This window comes from Chamaea fasciata, unplaced genomic scaffold (assembly GCF_029207755.1).
Source record: "Chamaea fasciata isolate MVZ Bird 193981 ecotype frontalis unplaced genomic scaffold, bChaFas1.0.hap1 SCAF_30, whole genome shotgun sequence".
Lineage (NCBI taxonomy): Eukaryota > Metazoa > Chordata > Aves > Passeriformes > Sylviidae > Chamaea > Chamaea fasciata.
Window position 1 is genome coordinate 369,810 of NW_027094115.1, and position 19,218 is coordinate 389,027.

Sequence of the window (19,218 nt, forward strand, 5' to 3'; positions counted from 1 at the left end):
CAACCTGGGATCGGGCAAGGGGGCCCAGCCCAGGGAAGAAGAGGAATTTTAGGATCCCATCCAACAGAAGCCATCCCGTCATTCCAACCCAATTCCCTGCATCTCCACTTCCCAATTTTTCCCCGCTCCCAGGGAAGTCGAAGGGTACAAAAAAGCGGGAATTTTTTTTTCCCCCCATTTTGGAGGGATTTGGGCGCGGCTTTCCCAGGCCCTTGGATCAATGCGCGGGCTCAGCCTCGCGCGCGCTTCCGTGGTTTAATTCCAGGTGACGGATCCAGCTTTTCCCGAGGCGGGCGCGGCTCCGGCAGCGCCCTCAGGGATGGATTGGGAAGCTCTCAGCCATCCCAAAATCCCCGGTCGGCCCCGCTGGGATTTCTCTTCCCGTCAGGATAAATCGGGATCAAATCCTGCAGCTCCAAAGGGGGAAGGATGAAAAAAAACCTCGTCTCCTTCTCTCGCCTCCTTTTCCCGCAGCGAAACAACCAAAAAAATTCCGATCCAAGTCACTCCGTGCCTTCCGCGGAATAAAAACGAGCCCGTTCCCAACCAGCCCAGCCCTGCTCAGGGAAAACAACCGGAATTCGAGATCCTGCCCTGAAAGGAAAAGCCTGGAATGGCCAGGAAAGGTCGGAGTGCTTGGAAAACGGGGGGGGGGGGGGGAAAGGGATTTTTCCCGGTTTTTTTAAAGCACCGAAACTCGTCCAGGAGCAGATTTGGGGAGAGGTTTTTCCCCCTCCGCTCCCCTTTGCCAAGGGAAAGCAGGAAAAACCCTCGGGATGCTCCGGCTCTTCTCCATCCCAGGCTGGGGTTCATAATTCCTGCATTCCCGCCTGGAATTCCCTGGATTTCTCTTGGTGCCGGGGAAGACGGCCAGCTCCCAAAAACCGCCCGGAAAAACGGGGAGGAGAATCCCAAAGGGGAGCAGCCGATGGGGAAAAAATGGTGGGGAGAAGCCGTGGAATGGTGGGAAATCCCATGGAATGGTGGGGAATCCCATGGAATGGTGGGAAAAGTCATGGAATGGTGGGGAATCCCATGGAATGGTGGGAAAAGCCATGGAATGGTGGGAAATCCTATGGAATGGTGGGAAAAGTCATGGAATGGTGGGAAATCCTATGGAATGGTGGGAAAAGTCATGGAATGGTGGGGAATCCCATGGAATGGTGGGGAATCCCATGGAATGGTGGGAAAAGTCATGGAATGGTGGGGAATCCCATGGAATGGTGGGAAATCCCATGGAATGGTGGGAAATCCTATGGAATGGTGGGAAAAGTCATGGAATGGTGGGAAAAGCCATGGAATGGTGGGAAAAGCCATGGAATGGTGGGGAATCCCATGGAATGGTGGGAAATCCCATGGAATGGTGGGAAATCCCATGGAATGGTGGGGAATCCCATGGAATGGTGGGAAAAGCCATGGAATGGTGGGAAATCCTATGGAATGGTGGGGAATCCCATGGAATGGTGGGAAATCCCATGGAATGGTGGGAAATCCTATGGAATGGTGGGAAAAGTCATGGAATGGTGGGGAATCCCATGGAATGGTGGGGAATCCCATGGAATGGTGAGGAAAAGTCATGGAATGGTGGGAAATCCTATGGAATGGTGGGAAATCCTATGGAATGGTGGGAAATCCCATGGAATGGTGAGGAAAAGTCATGGAATGGTGGGGAATCCCATGGAATGGTGGGGAATCCCACGGAATATTGTGGAAATCCCATGGAATGGTCTAGAAGGAGCCCGATCCAAGACCGTTTGGAGATGCGGGAATTCCCAGCAGTCAATCTGCTGTCCCTGGACGTTGGTGGGTTCCCAGGGAAAAGCCCCGGCCGGGAATTCCCGGCTGCTCGCAGCAGCTCCAACTCCCACACGGAATTCCAGCCTCATCCTGGGGCGGTCGGAGCAAAACTGGGGGAACATTCCAACCTTTCCCCAAATCTGCGGCCTCCAGAGCGTTCCCGGCCTGTCTTGAGCTCGGCTCAGCAAGGCCGGGCCCAAAGTCCCGAAGCCAGGGAGGAGGCCTGGAATTAAAGCTTGAAATTCCCAAGGGAAGGAGCTTCCCAGGTTCCCTTGCTCCAAATCCCGGGAGAAAATCGGCGGATTTTGGGATGCCTCGGGATAAACATCCCGAATTCTCTGGGAGCAGCTTGGCCTCCAAGCCGGGCCCGGCTCCCCGATCCCACCCGGGACATTCCCAGAATTTCCCCCCTCGAGTTTTGGGATTTCCTGTGGGGGTTTTTTTTTTTTATTTCCCATTTAGGGACGCTCCGAGCCAAGAAATTCTGGGAGCAGCAGGAGCAATCCCGGAATTCCCACTCCTGGGGAACGGTCGGGTTTGATCCTTTTCCAGCCTGAACCGTTCCATGGGAAGGTTGGAATTCTCTCTCCTCCCAGGGCCCCGCAAATCTGGGATTTTCCCCGTGGGAATCAGGGCCCGTCCTGCTGCTGGGGGCTCCAGGGAAAAAGGGATTTTTCCCAACGGTTTTTGCATCCCTGGGGAAGATTGAAAATTCATTTATTTCCCTCCTCTCTCCCTCTCCGGCCTGACTGGGAAGAGATTAAAAAGAATCCCAGGCAGAGATTTCCCACCGAAACATGGGGATGGAAATATCCCGGCAGGATCCAGGACACACAAATTCCAGGATAATTCCCAAAAAATTCCCCCTGGGCTGAGCTGGAGGAAGGCAAAAAAAAAAAAAAAAATCCCAGGGAAAACCCAACCAGGCGAAGAAATCCAAGGAAAACACCCCAGGGATGGGCATGACTCCGAAAATCCGGGGAAAACGGGGCATGGGATTAACCATTCCTTGGAAAACTCCCCTCCCTTCCCATCCGAACCTTCTCCTGCACGAAATCCAGGATGTTTTTGAAGTCCAGGTCGTCGTAGTAGTGCCGGATTCCCTCCTGGATGTTGGAGTGCAAAACCTCGTTCATCTGGGGCGGAGAAAGCCGAAACGGGGGAAGCTCAGGGAAAACAGCGCCGGAAGCGCCGCGCTTCCCGCGGCTGGCAGCGGAGGAGGGGTTTTACCCCATCCATCGGTTCGGAGCTCTCGGGATCCATTCCCGGCGCGTCCAAGCTGACCGAGGGATCTTTATCCGCCTGAATTTTTCTTTTTTTTTTTTTTTCCCGTTCCGTTTAATTTGATCCCAAAGCTTCCCCCAGACTCCTCGATCCCACAGAAAATCGGGATTTTTAACCCCTGGCCGAGGGTTCTGCTGCCTCGGGAGGGGAAAACAGGCTCGGAGACTGGAATTATCCATGGAAAAATATTCCAGAGGTGGGAGCGGTGCCCTGCCAGAGCTCTGGATGCTCCCTGCTCCTGAGGAATCCCTCGGGATTCCAGCGGGGAAGGGCGAGCGTGGGCTGGGCCCGCCACTTCGGGGAATTCATCCGGCACTAATTGGATGGAAAAGGCATTTTAGGGATTCCTGGGAATGTTGCTGAGGAGGCTCCGAGGGTCCAGGGCAGAGCCAGAGCGGATTCTCCGCTCAAATCCCAAAGAACCACCGGGCGGGAATGTTCATTCCCAAAAAAAACCCACCAGGCGGGAATGCTAATTCCCAAAAAAAACCCCACCAGGCGGGAATGTTAATTCCCAAAAAACCCCACCGGGCGGGAATGTTAATTCCCAAAAAAAACCCCACCAGGCGGGAATGTTAATTCCCAAAAAAAACCCCACTAGGCGGGAATGTTAATTCCCAAAAAACCCCACCGGGCGGGAATGCTAATTCCCAAAAAACCCCACCAGGCGGGAATGTTAATTCCCAAAAAAAACCCCACCAGGCGGGAATGTTAATTCCCAAAAAACCCCACCGGGCGGGAATGTTAATTCCCAAAAAACCCCGCCAGGAGGGAATGCTAATTCCCAAAAAAACCCCACCAGGTGGGAATGTTAATTCCCAAAAAACCCCACCAGGCGGGAATGTTAATTCCCAAAAAAAACCCCACCGGGCGGGAATGTTAATTCCCAAAAAAAACCCCACCGGGCGGGAATGTTAATTCCCAAAAAAACCCCACCAGGTGGGAATGTTAATTCCCAAAAAAAACCCCACCAGGCGGGAATGTTAATTCCCAAAAAAACCCCACCGGGCGGGAATGTTAATTCCCAAAAAACCCCACCGGGTGGGAATGTTAATTCCCAAAAAACCCCACCGGGCGGGAATGTTTACGGAGGGGGGAAAGGGAGTTTTTCCCGGAGGTTGGAGCAGGTGGGAAAAGGGAGGGAAGAGGGAAATGAGAATTTCAAACGCGCCGTGACAGGGAAATTAAAGGTCGGGAAGAGCGGGAGCGGGGAGGGAACTCGGGAAGGAGGAAAAGGTGCCGGGGATGATTCCTGGGAATCTCCAACGGCTCAGGGCAGCTTCGGGAAGATTTTCATTCCTGGTTTTTCACCGAACCGGCACGTTGGTGGCTTTTCCCATTTCCTGCGCCTGTGTCCCCAGAAAGGCTGATCCCGATTGCGCTCTCGGGAATGCCGATTCTGGTCTTGGGGATTTTCAGGAATCCTTCCGGAGTGAAATCCCATTTTTTCCAGGTGGGAGTTGAAGCTCCCCGGGGGGTTCTGCTCCCGTTCCACCCAGGATCCCAACCCCACTAATCCCCCCGGCCTCATTTGCATATCAACGAAGCTGATTTGCATATCGAGCAGCTCCCGGCTGGTTTCATCTAAAATCCAATTAATTCTGGGATTTGGGAGGTTGATGAACATCCATCGTTCCAGGGGCGGATTTGTGCTTCCCACGTTCCCGGGGCGGATCGGTCCCTCCCCCCTCCCTCCCTCCCTCCCTCGTTATTCGGGGTTTAATGAACTTTGGATATCACCCCATGCAATTAAAATTCATCTTCCGTCCCTTGAAATTCGAAACTCCGGCCGCATCCCGGAGTTTCACCCCGAGGAATTGCAATTGCAGTTTTGGGAATGACGAGTCCATGGTCAGGAGCGACCATCCGGTTTTGGGGAATGACCGTTCGATTTTGGGGAACAATCATTCGATTTTTGGGAATGGCCATTCCACTTTCAGGAATAACCATCCGATTGTTGGGAATAACCATTCGATTTTTGGGAATAACGGTTCAATTTGGGGGGAATAACCGTTCAGTTTTTGGGAACGGCCGTTCCATTCTGGGGAATAAACATTTGATTTTTGGGAGGAACATTTCCGTGTTTGGGGAATAACCATCGCATTTTTTTGGGAGGAACCATTCCGTTCTTTGGGAATGACCACTGAATTTCTGGGAATTCCAGCTGTCCCCGCTCCCACCTTGTTCTCGAAGATGATCTCCATGAGGATCAGCAGCAGCTCCGTCAGGAAGATCAGCAGGAGCACCCAGAAGAACTGGAATGAGGAAAGGAGGGATTATCCCGGATCCGGGTGCGACTCCAACGCGGGGAAGCCAGGAATTCATCGTCCCAGTTGTGGTTTTTTCTGGAATTTTGGCTGAAATGTGCCTTGGTGGCCGTGTCCCCGCCTGTCACCGTCCATCCCGGAGAGGGGGATTGGGAAGGGAGCGGACAGGGAGCGGGAAAGGAGGTGGGAAGGGAGAGGGAAGGATTTGGGAAGGGAGCGGGAAGGGAGCGGGAAGGGAGTGGGAAGGATTTGGGAAGGATTTGGGAAGGGAGCGGGAAGGGAGTGGGAAGGATTTGGGAAGGATTTGGGAAGGATTTGGGAAGGATTTGGGAAGGATTTGGGAAGGATTTGGGAAGGATTTGGGAAGGGAACGGGAAGGGAGCGGGAAGGGAGCGGGAAGGGAGTGGGAAGGATTTGGGAAGGATTTGGGAAGGATTTGGGAAGGATTTGGGAAGGGAGCGGGAAGGGAGCGGGAAGGGAGCGGGAAGGGAGCGGGAAGGGAGCGGGAAGGATTTGGGAAGGATTTGGGAAGGATTTGGGAAGGATTTGGGAAGGGAGTGGGAAGGATTTGGGAAGGATTTGGGAAGGGAGCGGGAAGGGAGCGGGAAGGGAGCGGGAAGGATTTGGGAAGGATTTGGGAAGGATTTGGGAAGGATTTGGGAAAGGAGCAGGAAGGGATTGGGAAGGAGCTCGAGGGTCTCCCCCGGCACAAAGCTCCGAACAAATTCCGGATTTCATGGAGAAACTTCCTGAGGAAATCTTTCTCCGGCTCCGGATGCTGAGTCAGGAAGAGCCGCTCAATTCCGATTCAATTAATGCCCCCATTAACGAGCTCATCAATCCCAATTCCCAAGAAGTGACTCTAATTCCCACAGAAACCTTGGGAATTGAGAAATCCCTCCCCATCCTGGGAGCTGCTCCTTCCCTGCCTTCGTGCTCTCCGAGGTTTTGCTCCTCGCTAATTATTCCCGAATCGGGATATTCCAAGCCCGAGACACAGAATTGGGGCGGTTTAATTCCTCTCCCGCGGGGTTGGAGTTTCCAGGACATCGATCCTGAGGATTCGGGGACGTCGGGAACTGCCTGTTCCCGGTGGATAAATGGGAACGGAGCCGCTGCGGGGGCGGGAGATGGATGGAGCTTTCAGCCGCCCTGAGCGGGCACAAATCATCCGGAATCCCAGCGGGAATTCCAGGGCCCCGGGGGGAAACGAGCCTGGATCCTTTGAAACACAAATCCGGGTGGAAACACCAATCCCAGATCCTTTTAAACCGGATCCCCAATCCTTTGAAACACAAATCCGGGTGGAAACACCAATCCCAGATCCTTTTAAACAGGATCCCCAATCCTTTGAAACACAAATCCGGGTGGAAACACCAATCCCAGATCCTTTTAAACAGGATCCCCAATCCTTTGAAACACAAATCCGGGTGGAAACACCAATCCCAGATCCTTTTAAACCGGATCCCCGGTCCTTTAAAACACAAATCCGGGTTGAAACCGATCCTGGATCCTTTCAGACACAAAATTTGGATCCCTTTAGATGTGATCCCTTTTAAACATGAATCCGGATCCTTCCAAACACAGTCCCAGATCCTTGTAAACACAATCCCAGATCCTTTCAGACAGAAATCCCGGATCCTTTCAGGCACGGATTTGGATGCTTTGGAACAAGATCACGGATCCTTTCGAACAGAAATCCTGGATCCTTTCAAACACGAATCCAGATCCTTTTTAACAAGATTCCCGATCCTTTAAAACACAATCCCGGATCCTTTTAAAGACAATTCCAGATCCTTTGGAACAGAAATCCTGGATCCTTTAAGACACGATTCCGGATCCTGTTAAACACAAATCCTGAATCCTTTAAACACAAATCCAGGTTTAAACACAGCCCTGGATGCTTTTGGACAGAAATCCTGGATCCTTTAAAACACGATCCTGGATCCTTTTAGACACAAATCTGGATCCTTTTAAATGTGATCCCAAAGCCTTTTAAACATGAATCCGGATCTTTCCAAACCCACTCCCGGATCCTTGTAAACACAATCCCAAATCCTTTAAAACACAATCCCAAATCCTTTTGGACAGAAATCCTGGATCCTTTAAAACACGATCCTGGATCCTTTTAGACACAAATCTGGATCCTTTCAGACACGATCCCTTTTAAACACGAATCCGGATCTTTCCAAACCCAATCCTGGATCCTTGTAAACACATATCCTGGATCCTTTCAGGCACGGATTGGGATGCTTTGGAACAAGATCACGGATCCTTTTAAACATAAATCCAGATCCTTTTAAACAAGATTCCTGATCTTTGAAGATATAATCCCGGATCCTTTTAGACACAAATCCCAGATCCTTTGGAACAGAAATCCTGGATCCTTTAAGACACGATTCCGGATCCTGTTAAACACAAATCCTGAATCCTTTAAACACAAATCCAGGTTTGAAGCCAGTCCCGGACTCTCCTGGACACAAATCCGGATCCTTTTAACCACGGGCCTGGATCCTTTCAAATCCAAATCCCGATCCTTTCCAGCACAATCCCAGATTCTTTAAGGCAATCCCAAATCCTTTTCGACAGAAATCCCGGATCCTTCAAAGCTGGATCCTCTTAAACACCCTTTCCCTGGTTTTCCCTGAAAACCCCGAGGAGCCGCAGCTGCCGGGCCCAGCCCGGCTCCAAGAGCCCCTCCAGGGCCTCTCTCCCTGATTGCTTTTGTTCCCGGGATTTCTCCTGGGAAGGACAATTCCCGACCCCACAAGGGCTCCGATTGCCGCTCCCGGCCCCTTCCTGCGCGCAGCAATTCCCGGCTTTTCAGCTCCTCATTCCCACAAAACCCGGCCGGGGCACGGAGGGGGAGCCGCTTCTCCTGGGGAATTCACACGCCGGGAGGGAAAATACGGTGGGGGCCCCGAATCCATGGAATTCCCTCCCTGGGATCCCCAAATCCCGGAGGTGACTCTGGATCCACGGAATTCCCTCCCTGGGATCCCCAAACCACGGAGGTGACTCCGAATCCAGGGAATTCCCTCCCTGGGACCCCCAAACCACAGAGGTGACTCCGGATCCATGGAATTCCCTCCCTGGGATTCCCAAATCCCGGAGGTGACTCTGGATCCATGGAATTCCCTCCCTGGGATCCCCAAACCACAGAGGTGACTCTGGATCCATGGAATTCCCTCCCTGGGATCCCCAAATCCCGGAGGTGACTCCGAATCCACGGAATTCCCTCCCTGGGATCCCCAAACCACGGAGGTGACTCCGAATCCAGGGAATTCCCTCCCTGGGACCCCCAAACCACAGAGGTGACTCCGGATCCATGGAATTCCCTCCCTGGGATTCCCAAATCCCGGAGGTGACTCTGGATCCATGGAATTCCCTCCCTGGGATCCCCAAACCACAGAGGTGACTCTGGATCCATGGAATTCCCTCCCTGGGATCCCCAAATCCCGGAGGTGACTCCGAATCCACGGAATTCCCTCCCTGGGATCCCCAAACCACGGAAGGTGACTCCGAATCCAGGGAATTCCCTCCCTGGGATCCCCAAACCACGGAAGGTGACTCCGAATCCAGGGAATTCCCTCCTGGAGATCCCCAAACCACAGAGGTGACTCCGGATCCATGGAATTCCCTCCCTGGGATTCCCAAATCCCGGAGGTGACTCTGGATCCACGGAATTCCCTCCCTGGGATCCCCAAACCACGGAGGTGACTCCAAATCCACGGAATTCCCTCCCTGGGATCCCCAAATCCCGGAGGTGACTCTGGATCCACGGAATTCCCTCCTGGAGATCCCCAAACCACGGAGGTGACTCCGAATCCACGGAATTCCCTCCCTGGGATCCCCAAACCACGGAGGTGACTCCGAATCCACGGAATTCCCTCCCTGGGATCCCCAAACCACGGAGGTGACTCCGAATCCACGGAATTCCCTCCTGGAGATCCCCAAACCACGGAGGTGACTCCGAATCCACGGAATTCCCTCCTGGAGACCCCCAAACCACGGAGGTGACTCCGAATCCACGGAATTCCCTCCCTGGGACCCCCAAACCACGGAGGTGACTCCGAATCCACGGAATTCCCTCCTGGAGACCCCCAAACCACGGAGGTGACTCCGAATCCACGGAATTCCCTCCCTGGGATCCCCAAACCACGGAAGTGACTCCAAATCCACGGAATTCCCTCCCTGGGATCCCCAAACCACGGAGGTGACTCCGAATCCACGGAATTCCCTCCTGGAGATCCCCAAACCACGGAGGTGACTCCGAATCCACGGAATTCCCTCCCTGGGATCCCCAAACCACGGAGGTGACTCCGAATCCACGGAATTCCCTCCTGGAGATCCCCAAACCACGGAGGTGACTCCGAATCCACGGAATTCCCTCCTGGAGACCCCCAAACCACGGAGGTGACTCCGAATCCACGGAATTCCCTCCCTGGGATCCCCAAACCACGGAGGTGACTCCGAATCCACGGAATTCCCTCCTGGAGACCTCCCCAGTCAGGGTTTTGACTGGGAATCCACGGAATTCCCTCCCTGGGATCCCCAAACCACGGAGGTGACTCCGAATCCACGGAATTCCCTCCTGGAGATCCCCAAACCACGGAGGTGACTCCGAATCCACGGAATTCCCTCCTGGAGACCTCCCCAGTCAGGGTTTTGACTGGGAATCCACGGAATTCCCTCCCTGGGATCCCCAAACCACGGAGGTGACTCCGAATCCACGGAATTCCCTCCTGGAGACCCCCAAACCACGGAGGTGACTCCGAATCCACGGAATTCCCTCCCTGGGATCCCCAAACCACGGAGGTGACTCCGAATCCAGGGAATTCCCTCCCTGGGACCCCCAAACCACGGAGGTGACTCCGAATCCACGGAATTCCCTCCTGGAGACCCCCAAACCACGGAGGTGACTCCGAATCCACGGAATTCCCTCCTGGAGACCCCCAAACCACGGAGGTGACTCCGAATCCACGGAATTCCCTCCTGGAGACCCCCAAACCACGGAGGTGACTCCGAATCCACGGAATTCCCTCCTGGAGACCCCCAAACCACGGAGGTGACTCCGAATCCACGGAATTCCCTCCTGGAGACCTCCCCAGTCAGGGTTTTGACTGGGAATCCACGGAATTCCCTCCCTGGGATCCCCAAACCACGGAGGTGACTCCGAATCCACGGAATTCCCTCCTGGAGATCCCCAAACCACGGAGGTGACTCCGAATCCACGGAATTCCCTCCTGGAGACCCCCAAACCACGGAGGTGACTCCGAATCCACGGAATTCCCTCCTGGAGACCCCCAAACCACGGAGGTGACTCCGAATCCACGGAATTCCCTCCTGGAGACCCCCAAACCACGGAGGTGACTCCGAATCCACGGAATTCCCTCCCTGGGATCCCCAAACCATGGAGGTGACTCGAATCCACGGAATTCCCTCCTGGAGACCCCCAAACCACGGAGGTGACTCCGAATCCACGGAATTCCCTCCTGGAGATCCCCAAACCACGGAGGTGACTCCGAATCCACGGAATTCCCTCCCTGGGATCCCCAAACCACGGAGGTGACTCCGAATCCACGGAATTCCCTCCCTGGGATCCCCAAACCATGGAGGTGACTCGAATCCACGGAATTCCCTCCCTGGGATCCCCAAACCACGGAGGTGACTCCGAATCCACGGAATTCCCTCCTGGAGATCCCCAAACCACGGAGGTGACTCCGAATCCACGGAATTCCCTCCTGGAGCCGCCGGCCGTCCTCACCATCCTGAGCAGGGTGCGGTTGTCGCGGAGGCTGCCGAGCATTCCCACGAAGGACACCAGGAACACGGAGATTCCCAGCAGGAGCAGCAGCACGGCCGGAGCCAGGAAAATCCCTTCCAGGGTCTTGTGGCGCTGCCGCTCCACCTCGGCGTAAATCCCGACGCTCAGGATCAGCAGGCCCAGGATCTGCGGCGGGATGGGCGGGGGTCGGAGGGGTTGGGGGGGTTTGCCAGGGGTTTTGGGGGATTTTTCCAGGGTTTTGGGGGTTTTTCCAGGGTTTTGGGGGGTTTTTCCAGGGTTTTGGGGGATTTTTTCCAGGGTTTTGGGGGATTTTTCCAGGGTTTTGGGGGTTTTTCCAGGGTTTTGGGGGGTTTTTCCAGGGTTTTGGGGGTTTTTCCAGGGTTTTGGGGGGTTTTCAGGGTTTTGGGGGATTTTTTTCAGGGTTTTGGGGGGGAATTTTCAGGGGTTTTGGGATTTTCCAGGGTTTTGGGGATTTTTCAGGGTTTTGGGGATTTTTGAGGGTTTGGGGATTTTCAGGATTTTCGGGTTTTGGGGGATTTTCAGAGTTTTCAGGATTTGGGGGGGGGGTTGAAGGTTTTCAGGGTTTGGGGATTTTTCAGGGTTTGGGATTTTTCAGGGTTTGGGATTTTTCAGGGTTTGGGATTTTCAGGGGTTTGGGATTTTTCAGGGTTTGGGATTTTTCAGGGGTTTGGGATTTTTCAGGGGTTTGGGATTTTCAGGGTTTGGGATTTTCAGGGGTTTGGGATTTTCAGGGGTTTGGGATTTTCAGGGGTTTGGGATTTTCAGGGGTTTGGGATTTTTCAGGGGTTTGGGATTTTTCAGGGTTTTGGGGATTTTTGAGGGGTTTGAGATTTTCGGGGGGTTTGGGGATTTTTCAGAGGTTTCTGGGATGTTTGGACAGTTTGAGGAGTTTCAGGGTTTTGGGGATTTCCAGGGTTTTCAGGATTTTCGGGATTTGAGGTGGGGAAAAAACTCTCCAAGGGAGAGGGCCAGGCGGGAGACATCCAAGGAAAACCCCCAGAGCCCCGGAATGTTCCACAGCCCAGGAGCTCCGGGCTGCCCCTGCTCTGCCTGGGAAAACGGGAAACCGGGATATTCCCCACGCCGGGAATGTCCCGCGGTGATGGATCCACCCGGATCCATCCAGGGATCCCAGACAGGATTTTCCAGGGATGAGAATCCTTGGAAAACGGAAAGGGCGTGGAATTCCCGAGGCTGCCTCGGGGCACTGCGGGTCCTTCATCCCAAGGTTTTCCTTTCCCCGGATTTCATGGGATGGGTTCGCCCCTCTCATTTCCCGTGGAAATTCCGAGTGGATCCAGCTGAATTCCTGAGCTCTCGGAGAATCCCGGAATGGGTTGGGATGGAGAAGGGCTCAAATCCCTCCCGGGATGTTCCAGCCTGGCCTTGGACAATTCCAGGGATCCAGAACATTCCTGGCTGGATTTAAACTCAGCTCGGGCCCCATCCCGGCGGAATTCCCTGTGCCGGAGTCGTGGGATTGGGAGAGGAGCAATTAAGGAATTGGGAATAATTAACCCCCGGCTCTGGGGCGGGAGGAGCTCCCGTCTCATCCCGAGCTCAGGTGGGAACTGGGAATTGGGAATTGGGAACTGGGAATTGGGAAATGGGAACTGGGAACTGGGAAAAGCTCTCACAGAGCCGTGAGCTCCTCCGTAGGGAATGCTGGGAATGGCCTTTTCCAGAGGAAAAAACCGGGAATTGCCATTTTTTTAATTCCCAGAGGGAGCGTCAGAATCCCAATTTTTAGCTGGGTCGGTTGAAACATCCGCTCTCCGTTTTGTGGGGAAAGAATTTTCCCTATTTCTTTTTTACATTTCTGGTTTTTCCAAGGAAAGGGAAGGAGAGGGGCTTTGGGGAACAGCAAATCCCAAATCTTTCCTCCGCCGGATTGAAACCAACCCCCAGTTCCCTGGTTTAAAGCCGCTCTCCGGCTCATCCCAGGCTCCTTCCCGGATTTTCCCGGCTGTAATGAAATCCCTGGAAAGGATCCACCGGCTCAAAATCCCGTTTTCCACAGGCTGGGACACCCCCTCAGCTGGAAAACCGGGAATCCTCCAGCCCAAAGCTCGACGGGCACCAACCCAACCCTCATCCCTCGGGATTTTATTCCAAGGAGTCAAAATGTCTAAAGGGAATTCCTACAAAATCCTGGTTTTATCGGGAAAAAAAAAAAAAAAAAAACCAAACCCAAACAAACCATCCCGGGAACAACCCCGGCCCGTCCATGGGGTTAACGAGGCCCGGAGGGTTCTCGGAATTAATTGGGCTGCGATTATGCAAATGAGGCCGCAATTAGGTCAGGCTGAAAGGAGCTGCACAATTCCCGCGGATTCCCTGAGCAGAATTCCCGCCTGGGAACATCCCACGGGTGGAGGCGGGAGGGGTTGGAGCCCTCCAAAGTGGGGTTTTATTTTTGGGGGTTGTTTTCCCGTGTTTGGGACAAACCCGAGCCTCTGGCGGCTGGATTCTCCATGGAGCTCTCCCAAACTTCCCCCCCAAAATCTGGGAATTGTCCCAGGGTTCAGCCACGACTCCCGACGTGGAAACAGGAGGAAAATCCCGCAGTTCCTTCAACACCCCCAAAACCTTTGGGAAACCCCAAACCCAGTGGGGCCGGCTCCTTGGGAACCCAAACCTCGGGATTTCCCCCCGGATTTGTTTGGAATATTGCACAAGTCACACCCAAACCTCCGACCTGAGCCAGAAATGTGGGAGAAATCTGGAATTTTGGGGGTTTCTGGGAATGTCACGGAGGTCTGGAGCTTTCCCAGCCCACAGAGCCTGGGAAATCCGGGAGATATTCCCAAAAAAAAGCACCAAATTTTGGCGATTTGGGGGCTTGGGCGGAGCTCATTGACGGGTCAAAAACCAAAATCGAAAGGAAAACCATTTCCGGGCACCTGCGCCGGAATTTCTGTGCTCCCACCTGGAAAATCAGCCCCGGCCCGGGGTTAGTTCACCCTGGGCAGGAAAGATTTGGGAATAAAGCCAGAACGGGGCAAAATCAAAACCCCCAAAAAGAGCCCCCGAGAACGGGCGGAACTCGCGGGTTTCCCCCTCCCCTCTCCCGCAGGTGTTTGCACCTCCCAGGTGCGGGGAAATCCCGCCCCGAGCAGAGTTCAGGGGTTCAACTCCTCCCAAAAATCGCTTGGTTTTGATTTTTTTCCAAAAAAAAAAAAAACCCCCACACCCGGTGGCTCAAACCCCCTCGATGTCTCCGGGGGGAAACTGGGGAGGTCAAAAAAAAAAATAAATGGGATTTTCTCTTTTTTTTTTGCCTTCTCCGAACGGGACTCGCTGCACAAAAGGAATGACGGGGGAGTGTGGATGCGCTTGGAAAATCCCCAAAACCCACCGGCTCACCCCAAAATCGCCCAGTTCGGAACCCAAATCGCCCAGTTTGGAGCCCAAATCGCCCAGTTCAGAACCCAAATCGCCCAGTTCAGAACCCAAATCGCCCAGTTTGGAACCCAAATCGCCCAGTTCGGAGCCCAAATCGCCCAGTTTGGAACCCAAATCGCCCAGTTCGGAGCCCAAATCGCCCAGTTTGGAACCCAAATCGCCCAGTTTGGAACCCAAATCGCCCAGTTTGGAACCCAAATCGCCCAGTTCGGAACCCAAATCGCCCAGTTTGGAACCCAAATCGCCCAGTTTGGAGCCCAAATCGCCCAGTTTGGAACCCAAATCGCCCAGTTCGGAGCCCAAATCGCCCAGTTCGGAACCCAAATCGCCCAGTTTGGAACCCAAATCGCCCAGTTTGGAGCCCAAATCGCCCAGTTTGGAACCCAAATCGCCCAGTTCGGAACCCAAATCGCCCAGTTCGGAACCCAAATCGCCCAGTTCGGAACCCAAATCGCCCAGTTCGGAGCCCAAATCGCCCAGTTCGGAGCCCAGATCGCCCAGTTCGGAGCCGGCCCCGGGCGCTGCGAGGCACCGCGGCTTTTCCTCAAGGATTTGGGGCTTTGGGAAAGGGGAATTTGGGACCCAGGAAAGCGAAAGCGGCTGGAAAAGCCAAATCCAGCCCTGGCGGGTGGGGAAAGGTGGAAAAAACCCCCCAAAACCATGGAAAAACGCGGGGAAACCTGGGAAAACACGGGGGGGGGGGGGAGGGGGGGGAGAAAATGGGGAAAAATCGGGCGAAGAACGTACCGAGAAGAGCGTGGCGTAGGCGGAGAGCGCGAATTTGACGCCGTAGTAATAAAAGTGGGAATCGCGGCAGGTCCGGGCCATGCCCGCGCCTCTTCCCGGCTCGTTCCCGGCTGGAATTGGTGCGGGGAGTTTGAACTTGGCCGGTTTCCGCCCGCCAGGAGCCGCCTTAACCCTTTGCAGGCTCCCGGCCGGGAATTCTCGCCCGCCGTGGAGATTGGGGGGTTTCTTTCCATCAGGGATTGTCCCGGGATTTCACGGGTCTGGGTCTTGCAGCTTCGGGAGGAATTGAGGAATCCTGAGCCCCCTGCGAGGCGCGCAGGGCGCTGGAATTTCTCTGGATTCCCTCGGATTTTGATCTTTTGAGCCCCCTGGGATATTTTTTTTTTTTTTTGAGCCCCTGGGGTTTTGATCTTTTAGATCCCCTCGGCTTTTCATTTTTCTTATTCCCGCAGGGATTTTGATCTTTTTGGATCCCCTCAGATCTTGATCTTTTTCAGCCCCTCGGATTTTTTTTTTTTTTTTTTTACTTTGCCTCGAATTTTGATTGTTCAGATCCCACTCCGGTTTTGATCTTTTGAATCCCTTCAGATTTTTTTTTTTTTGAGGTTTTTTTTTTGATCCCCCTCGAATTTCTTTTATTATTTTGTCGTCGTCGCTTCGAAAAACGCGGAGCCAAAGCTGCACTCCCCCAAGTAAAGGAAAGTTCTCTCCTAAAGCGCCGAGCTTGGCTGAACTGAGGAGTTTCCCGGGAATTTGGGGGACCCCAAAAAAGGGGAGACCCCAAAAAAGGGGAGACCCCAAAAAAGGGAGACCCTTTTATTGAAGGGAAGATCCTGGTCAAGGGGAGACCCCAACGATGGAGACCTCAGCGAAAGGGGGACCCCAACAAAGGGGAGACCCTGGTCAAAGAGAGACCCCAGTGAAAGGGGGGCTCTGGCCATGGGGAGACCCCAAACCAGGGAAACCCCAAACCAGGGAAACCTCAAACCGGGGAAACCCCAAACTGGGGAAACCCCAAACCGGGAAACCCCAAACCGGGGAAACCCCAAACCAGGGAAACCCCAAAGCAGAGAAAACTCAAACCAGGGAAACCCCAAACCAGAGAAAACCCAAACCAGAGAAACCCCAAACCAGGGAAAACTCAAACCAGGGGAAACCCCAAACCAGAGAAACCCCAAACCGGGGAAACCCCAAACCGGGGAAACCCCAAAGCAGAGAAACCCCAAACCAGGGAAACCCCAAACCAGAGAAACCCCAAACCGGGGAAACCCCAAACCGGGGAAACCCCAAACCGGGGAAACCCCAAAGCAGAGAAACCCCAAACCAGAGAAACCCCAAACCAGAGAAACCCCAAACCAGGGAAACCCCAAACCAGGGAAACCCCAAACCAGGGAAACCCCAAACCGGGGAAACCCCAAACCGGGGAAACCCCAAACCGGGGAAACCCCAAACCGGGGAAACCCCAAACCGGGGAAACCCCAAACCAGAGAAACCCCAAAGCAGAGAAACCCCAAACCAGGGAAACCCCAAACCAGAGAAACCCCAAACCAGGGAAACCCCAAACCAGGGAAACCCCAAACCAGGGAAACCCCAAACCAGGGAAACCCCAAACCAGAGAAACCCCAAACCGGGGAAACCCCAAAGCAGAGAAACCCCAAAGCAGGCAGCAGACCCCGTTTATCGGCGCCCCCCACAAAGGAGGAATGTTCCTCCCACGGGGCTGAATTCCGCCGGCCCTCAGCCCCGGGGCCGGGAGAATTCCCGCGTGGAAATCAGGAACGGCCGCAAGGATTTTATTCCCCCCTCAGAAACTCCTCAACTTGAATTCCCGTTTGTATTTTTCGGTCGTTCCAACAATCGCCCATCAGGGCGTTGACCCGGTGATGATGTTGAACCTCCCTCCCAACCCAGCGGTAAAATTCCCTTCACCGGGAGCCGAGAGCTCCTAAAATCCCTTTTTTTATCCTTTTTTTTTTCTTTTTCTTTTTTTTTTTTTTCTTTTTTTTTTCCCCGAGGAATTAAAATCGAATTCCCTTTGCTTTCCCCACCCGGAGAGGGAGACGCCGTTCCGGCAGCGGAAATTCTCCCTTTCCATCCCCGGGGATGAAGAAGCAGAAACCGAGCGGGAATGGTCCGTTCATTCCCTTTATTCCTTTTAACGGGCAGGGCCTGCCGGACAGGCCCGGGGAGAAGCGATGGGATCGATCCAAAATCCCGGTTTGTGCATTCGGCCCTTTGCCGCTGGGGCAGGAGGTGCAGCAGCCCGGGGTTTATTCCTGGTTTGTTCGGGTGTGGGTTTTTTTTTTTTTTTTTTCCCGGTTGGAAGCGCTGCTGCAGCTGCGGGATTTATGGGGATTTAATCATTAACAGGGCATCGATCCCGGGGATGAATCAGTGACCGTGGGTGGGGGGAAAGGGAAAAGGAAAAGGGGGAAAGGGAGAGAAAGGGGGAAAAGGGGAGAAAGAGGGGAGAAAGGGGAGAAGGGGGAAAAGGGGAGAAAGGGGGAAAAGGGAGAAAGGGGGAAAGGGGGAGAAAGGGTGAAAAGGGGAGAAAGGGGAAAAAAAGGGGAAAAAATGGGGAAAAAGGGGAAAAGGGGAAAAGGGGAAAAAGGGGAGAAAAAGGGGGAAAAAGGGGGAAAAGGGGGAATAAGGGGGAAAAAAGTGGAGAAAGGGGGGATAAGGGAGAGAAAGGGGGAAAAGGGGAGAAAAGGGGAAAAAGGGGGGAAAAGGGGAAAAAGGGAGAGAAAGGGGAAAAAAAGGGAGAGAAAAGGGGAAAAAAGGGAGAGAAAAGGGGAAAAAGGGAGAGAAAGGGGAAAAAAAGGGAAGGAAAAGGGAAAAAAGGGGAGAAAAGGGGGGAAAAAAGGGGAGAAAGGGGAAAAAGGGGGAAAAGGGGGGAAAAGGGAGAGAAAGGGGAAAAAAAAGGGGAGAAGGGGAAAAAGGAGAGAAAGGGGGGAAAAAAGGGAAAAAAAGGGGGAAAAAGGGAAAAAAGGGGGGAAAAAGGGAAAAAAAGGGGGGAAAATGGAAAAAAAGGGGGGAAAAGGGAAAAAAAGGGGGAAAAAGGGAAAAAATGGGAGGGAAAGGGGAAAAAAGGGGGAGGAAAAGAGGGGAAAAAAGGGAAGGCGGGGGAAAAGGGAAAATGCGGGATCCAGCAGCTCCCGAGTGCGGGCTGGGGGTTCAATTCAGGAGGCTTCTAAAATCCCACCCCAAGGAAAGGATTAAATCCTTGAAGTCCTTTAACTCCCCCCGGGGTGTTTTCCTTCCTCCGGGGATTCTCAGGGAGACAAATCCCAACCTGCCAAACCGGAGATTTCACCCGCTGAGTGCCAAAAAAAAAAAAAAAAAAAAAAAAAAAAAAAAATTAAAAAAACAAAACCACAAAAAAAAACCAAACAAACAAACAAAAAAAAATTAAAAAAAAATTAAAACCAACCTGGCTTTGGGAAAAACTCCCAGTTTCGGGCTGCAAAACCCTCCGCGTGCCCGGCTGGGGGCGGCTCCAAATCCCAAATCCAGGCTCGGCGTTGGGGGGGGGCTTCAAATCCCAAAGGAACCCTGGGAAGAGGAAGAGGAGGAAGAGAGGAAGAGGAGGAGGAGGAAGAGGAAGAGGAGAGGAGGAGGAGGAGGAGGAGGAGGAGGAGGAGGAGGAGGAGGAGGGAGGAGGAGGAAGAGGAGGAAAGAGGAGGGGGAAAACAATGGCAAACCCCACCCAGCTGCCACACGCGGGTTCAAATCCCGGATAGAACCACCTGCGCTGGTTTGATCCCGGCCGAAATTCCAGGGAAACGCCAATTCCAAGGGGGATTTTGGGATGCGGGGAGGAGGCAGAGCCTGGACCTGCTCCCGGTGCTCCTCATGCCCGAATTTCGGGCTCCAGCCCTCGGCCGGGGTGCCTGGAGGAGCCGGAACCTC

The 19,218-nt window shown here is 53.7% G+C and overlaps 1 protein-coding gene across 1 annotated transcript in view; it reads right to left on the minus strand.

Moving 5' to 3' along the window:
• LOC136302772 (tetraspanin-15-like) overlaps positions 1 to 16,201 on the minus strand; it is a 28,648-nt gene extending 12,447 nt beyond the window's left edge. Inside the window, exons 1-4 of the mRNA XM_066206301.1 lie at positions 15,310 to 16,201; positions 11,116 to 11,301; positions 5,262 to 5,336; positions 2,838 to 2,933 (exon numbers count right to left, since the gene is read on the minus strand). Of these exons, the coding sequence (XP_066062398.1) occupies positions 2,838 to 2,933; positions 5,262 to 5,336; positions 11,116 to 11,301; positions 15,310 to 15,390 (438 nt within the window). The 5' untranslated portion in view covers positions 15,391 to 16,201. The remainder of the gene's footprint in view (positions 1 to 2,837; positions 2,934 to 5,261; positions 5,337 to 11,115; positions 11,302 to 15,309) is intronic.
• Between the last annotated feature and the right edge of the window lie 3,017 nt (positions 16,202 to 19,218).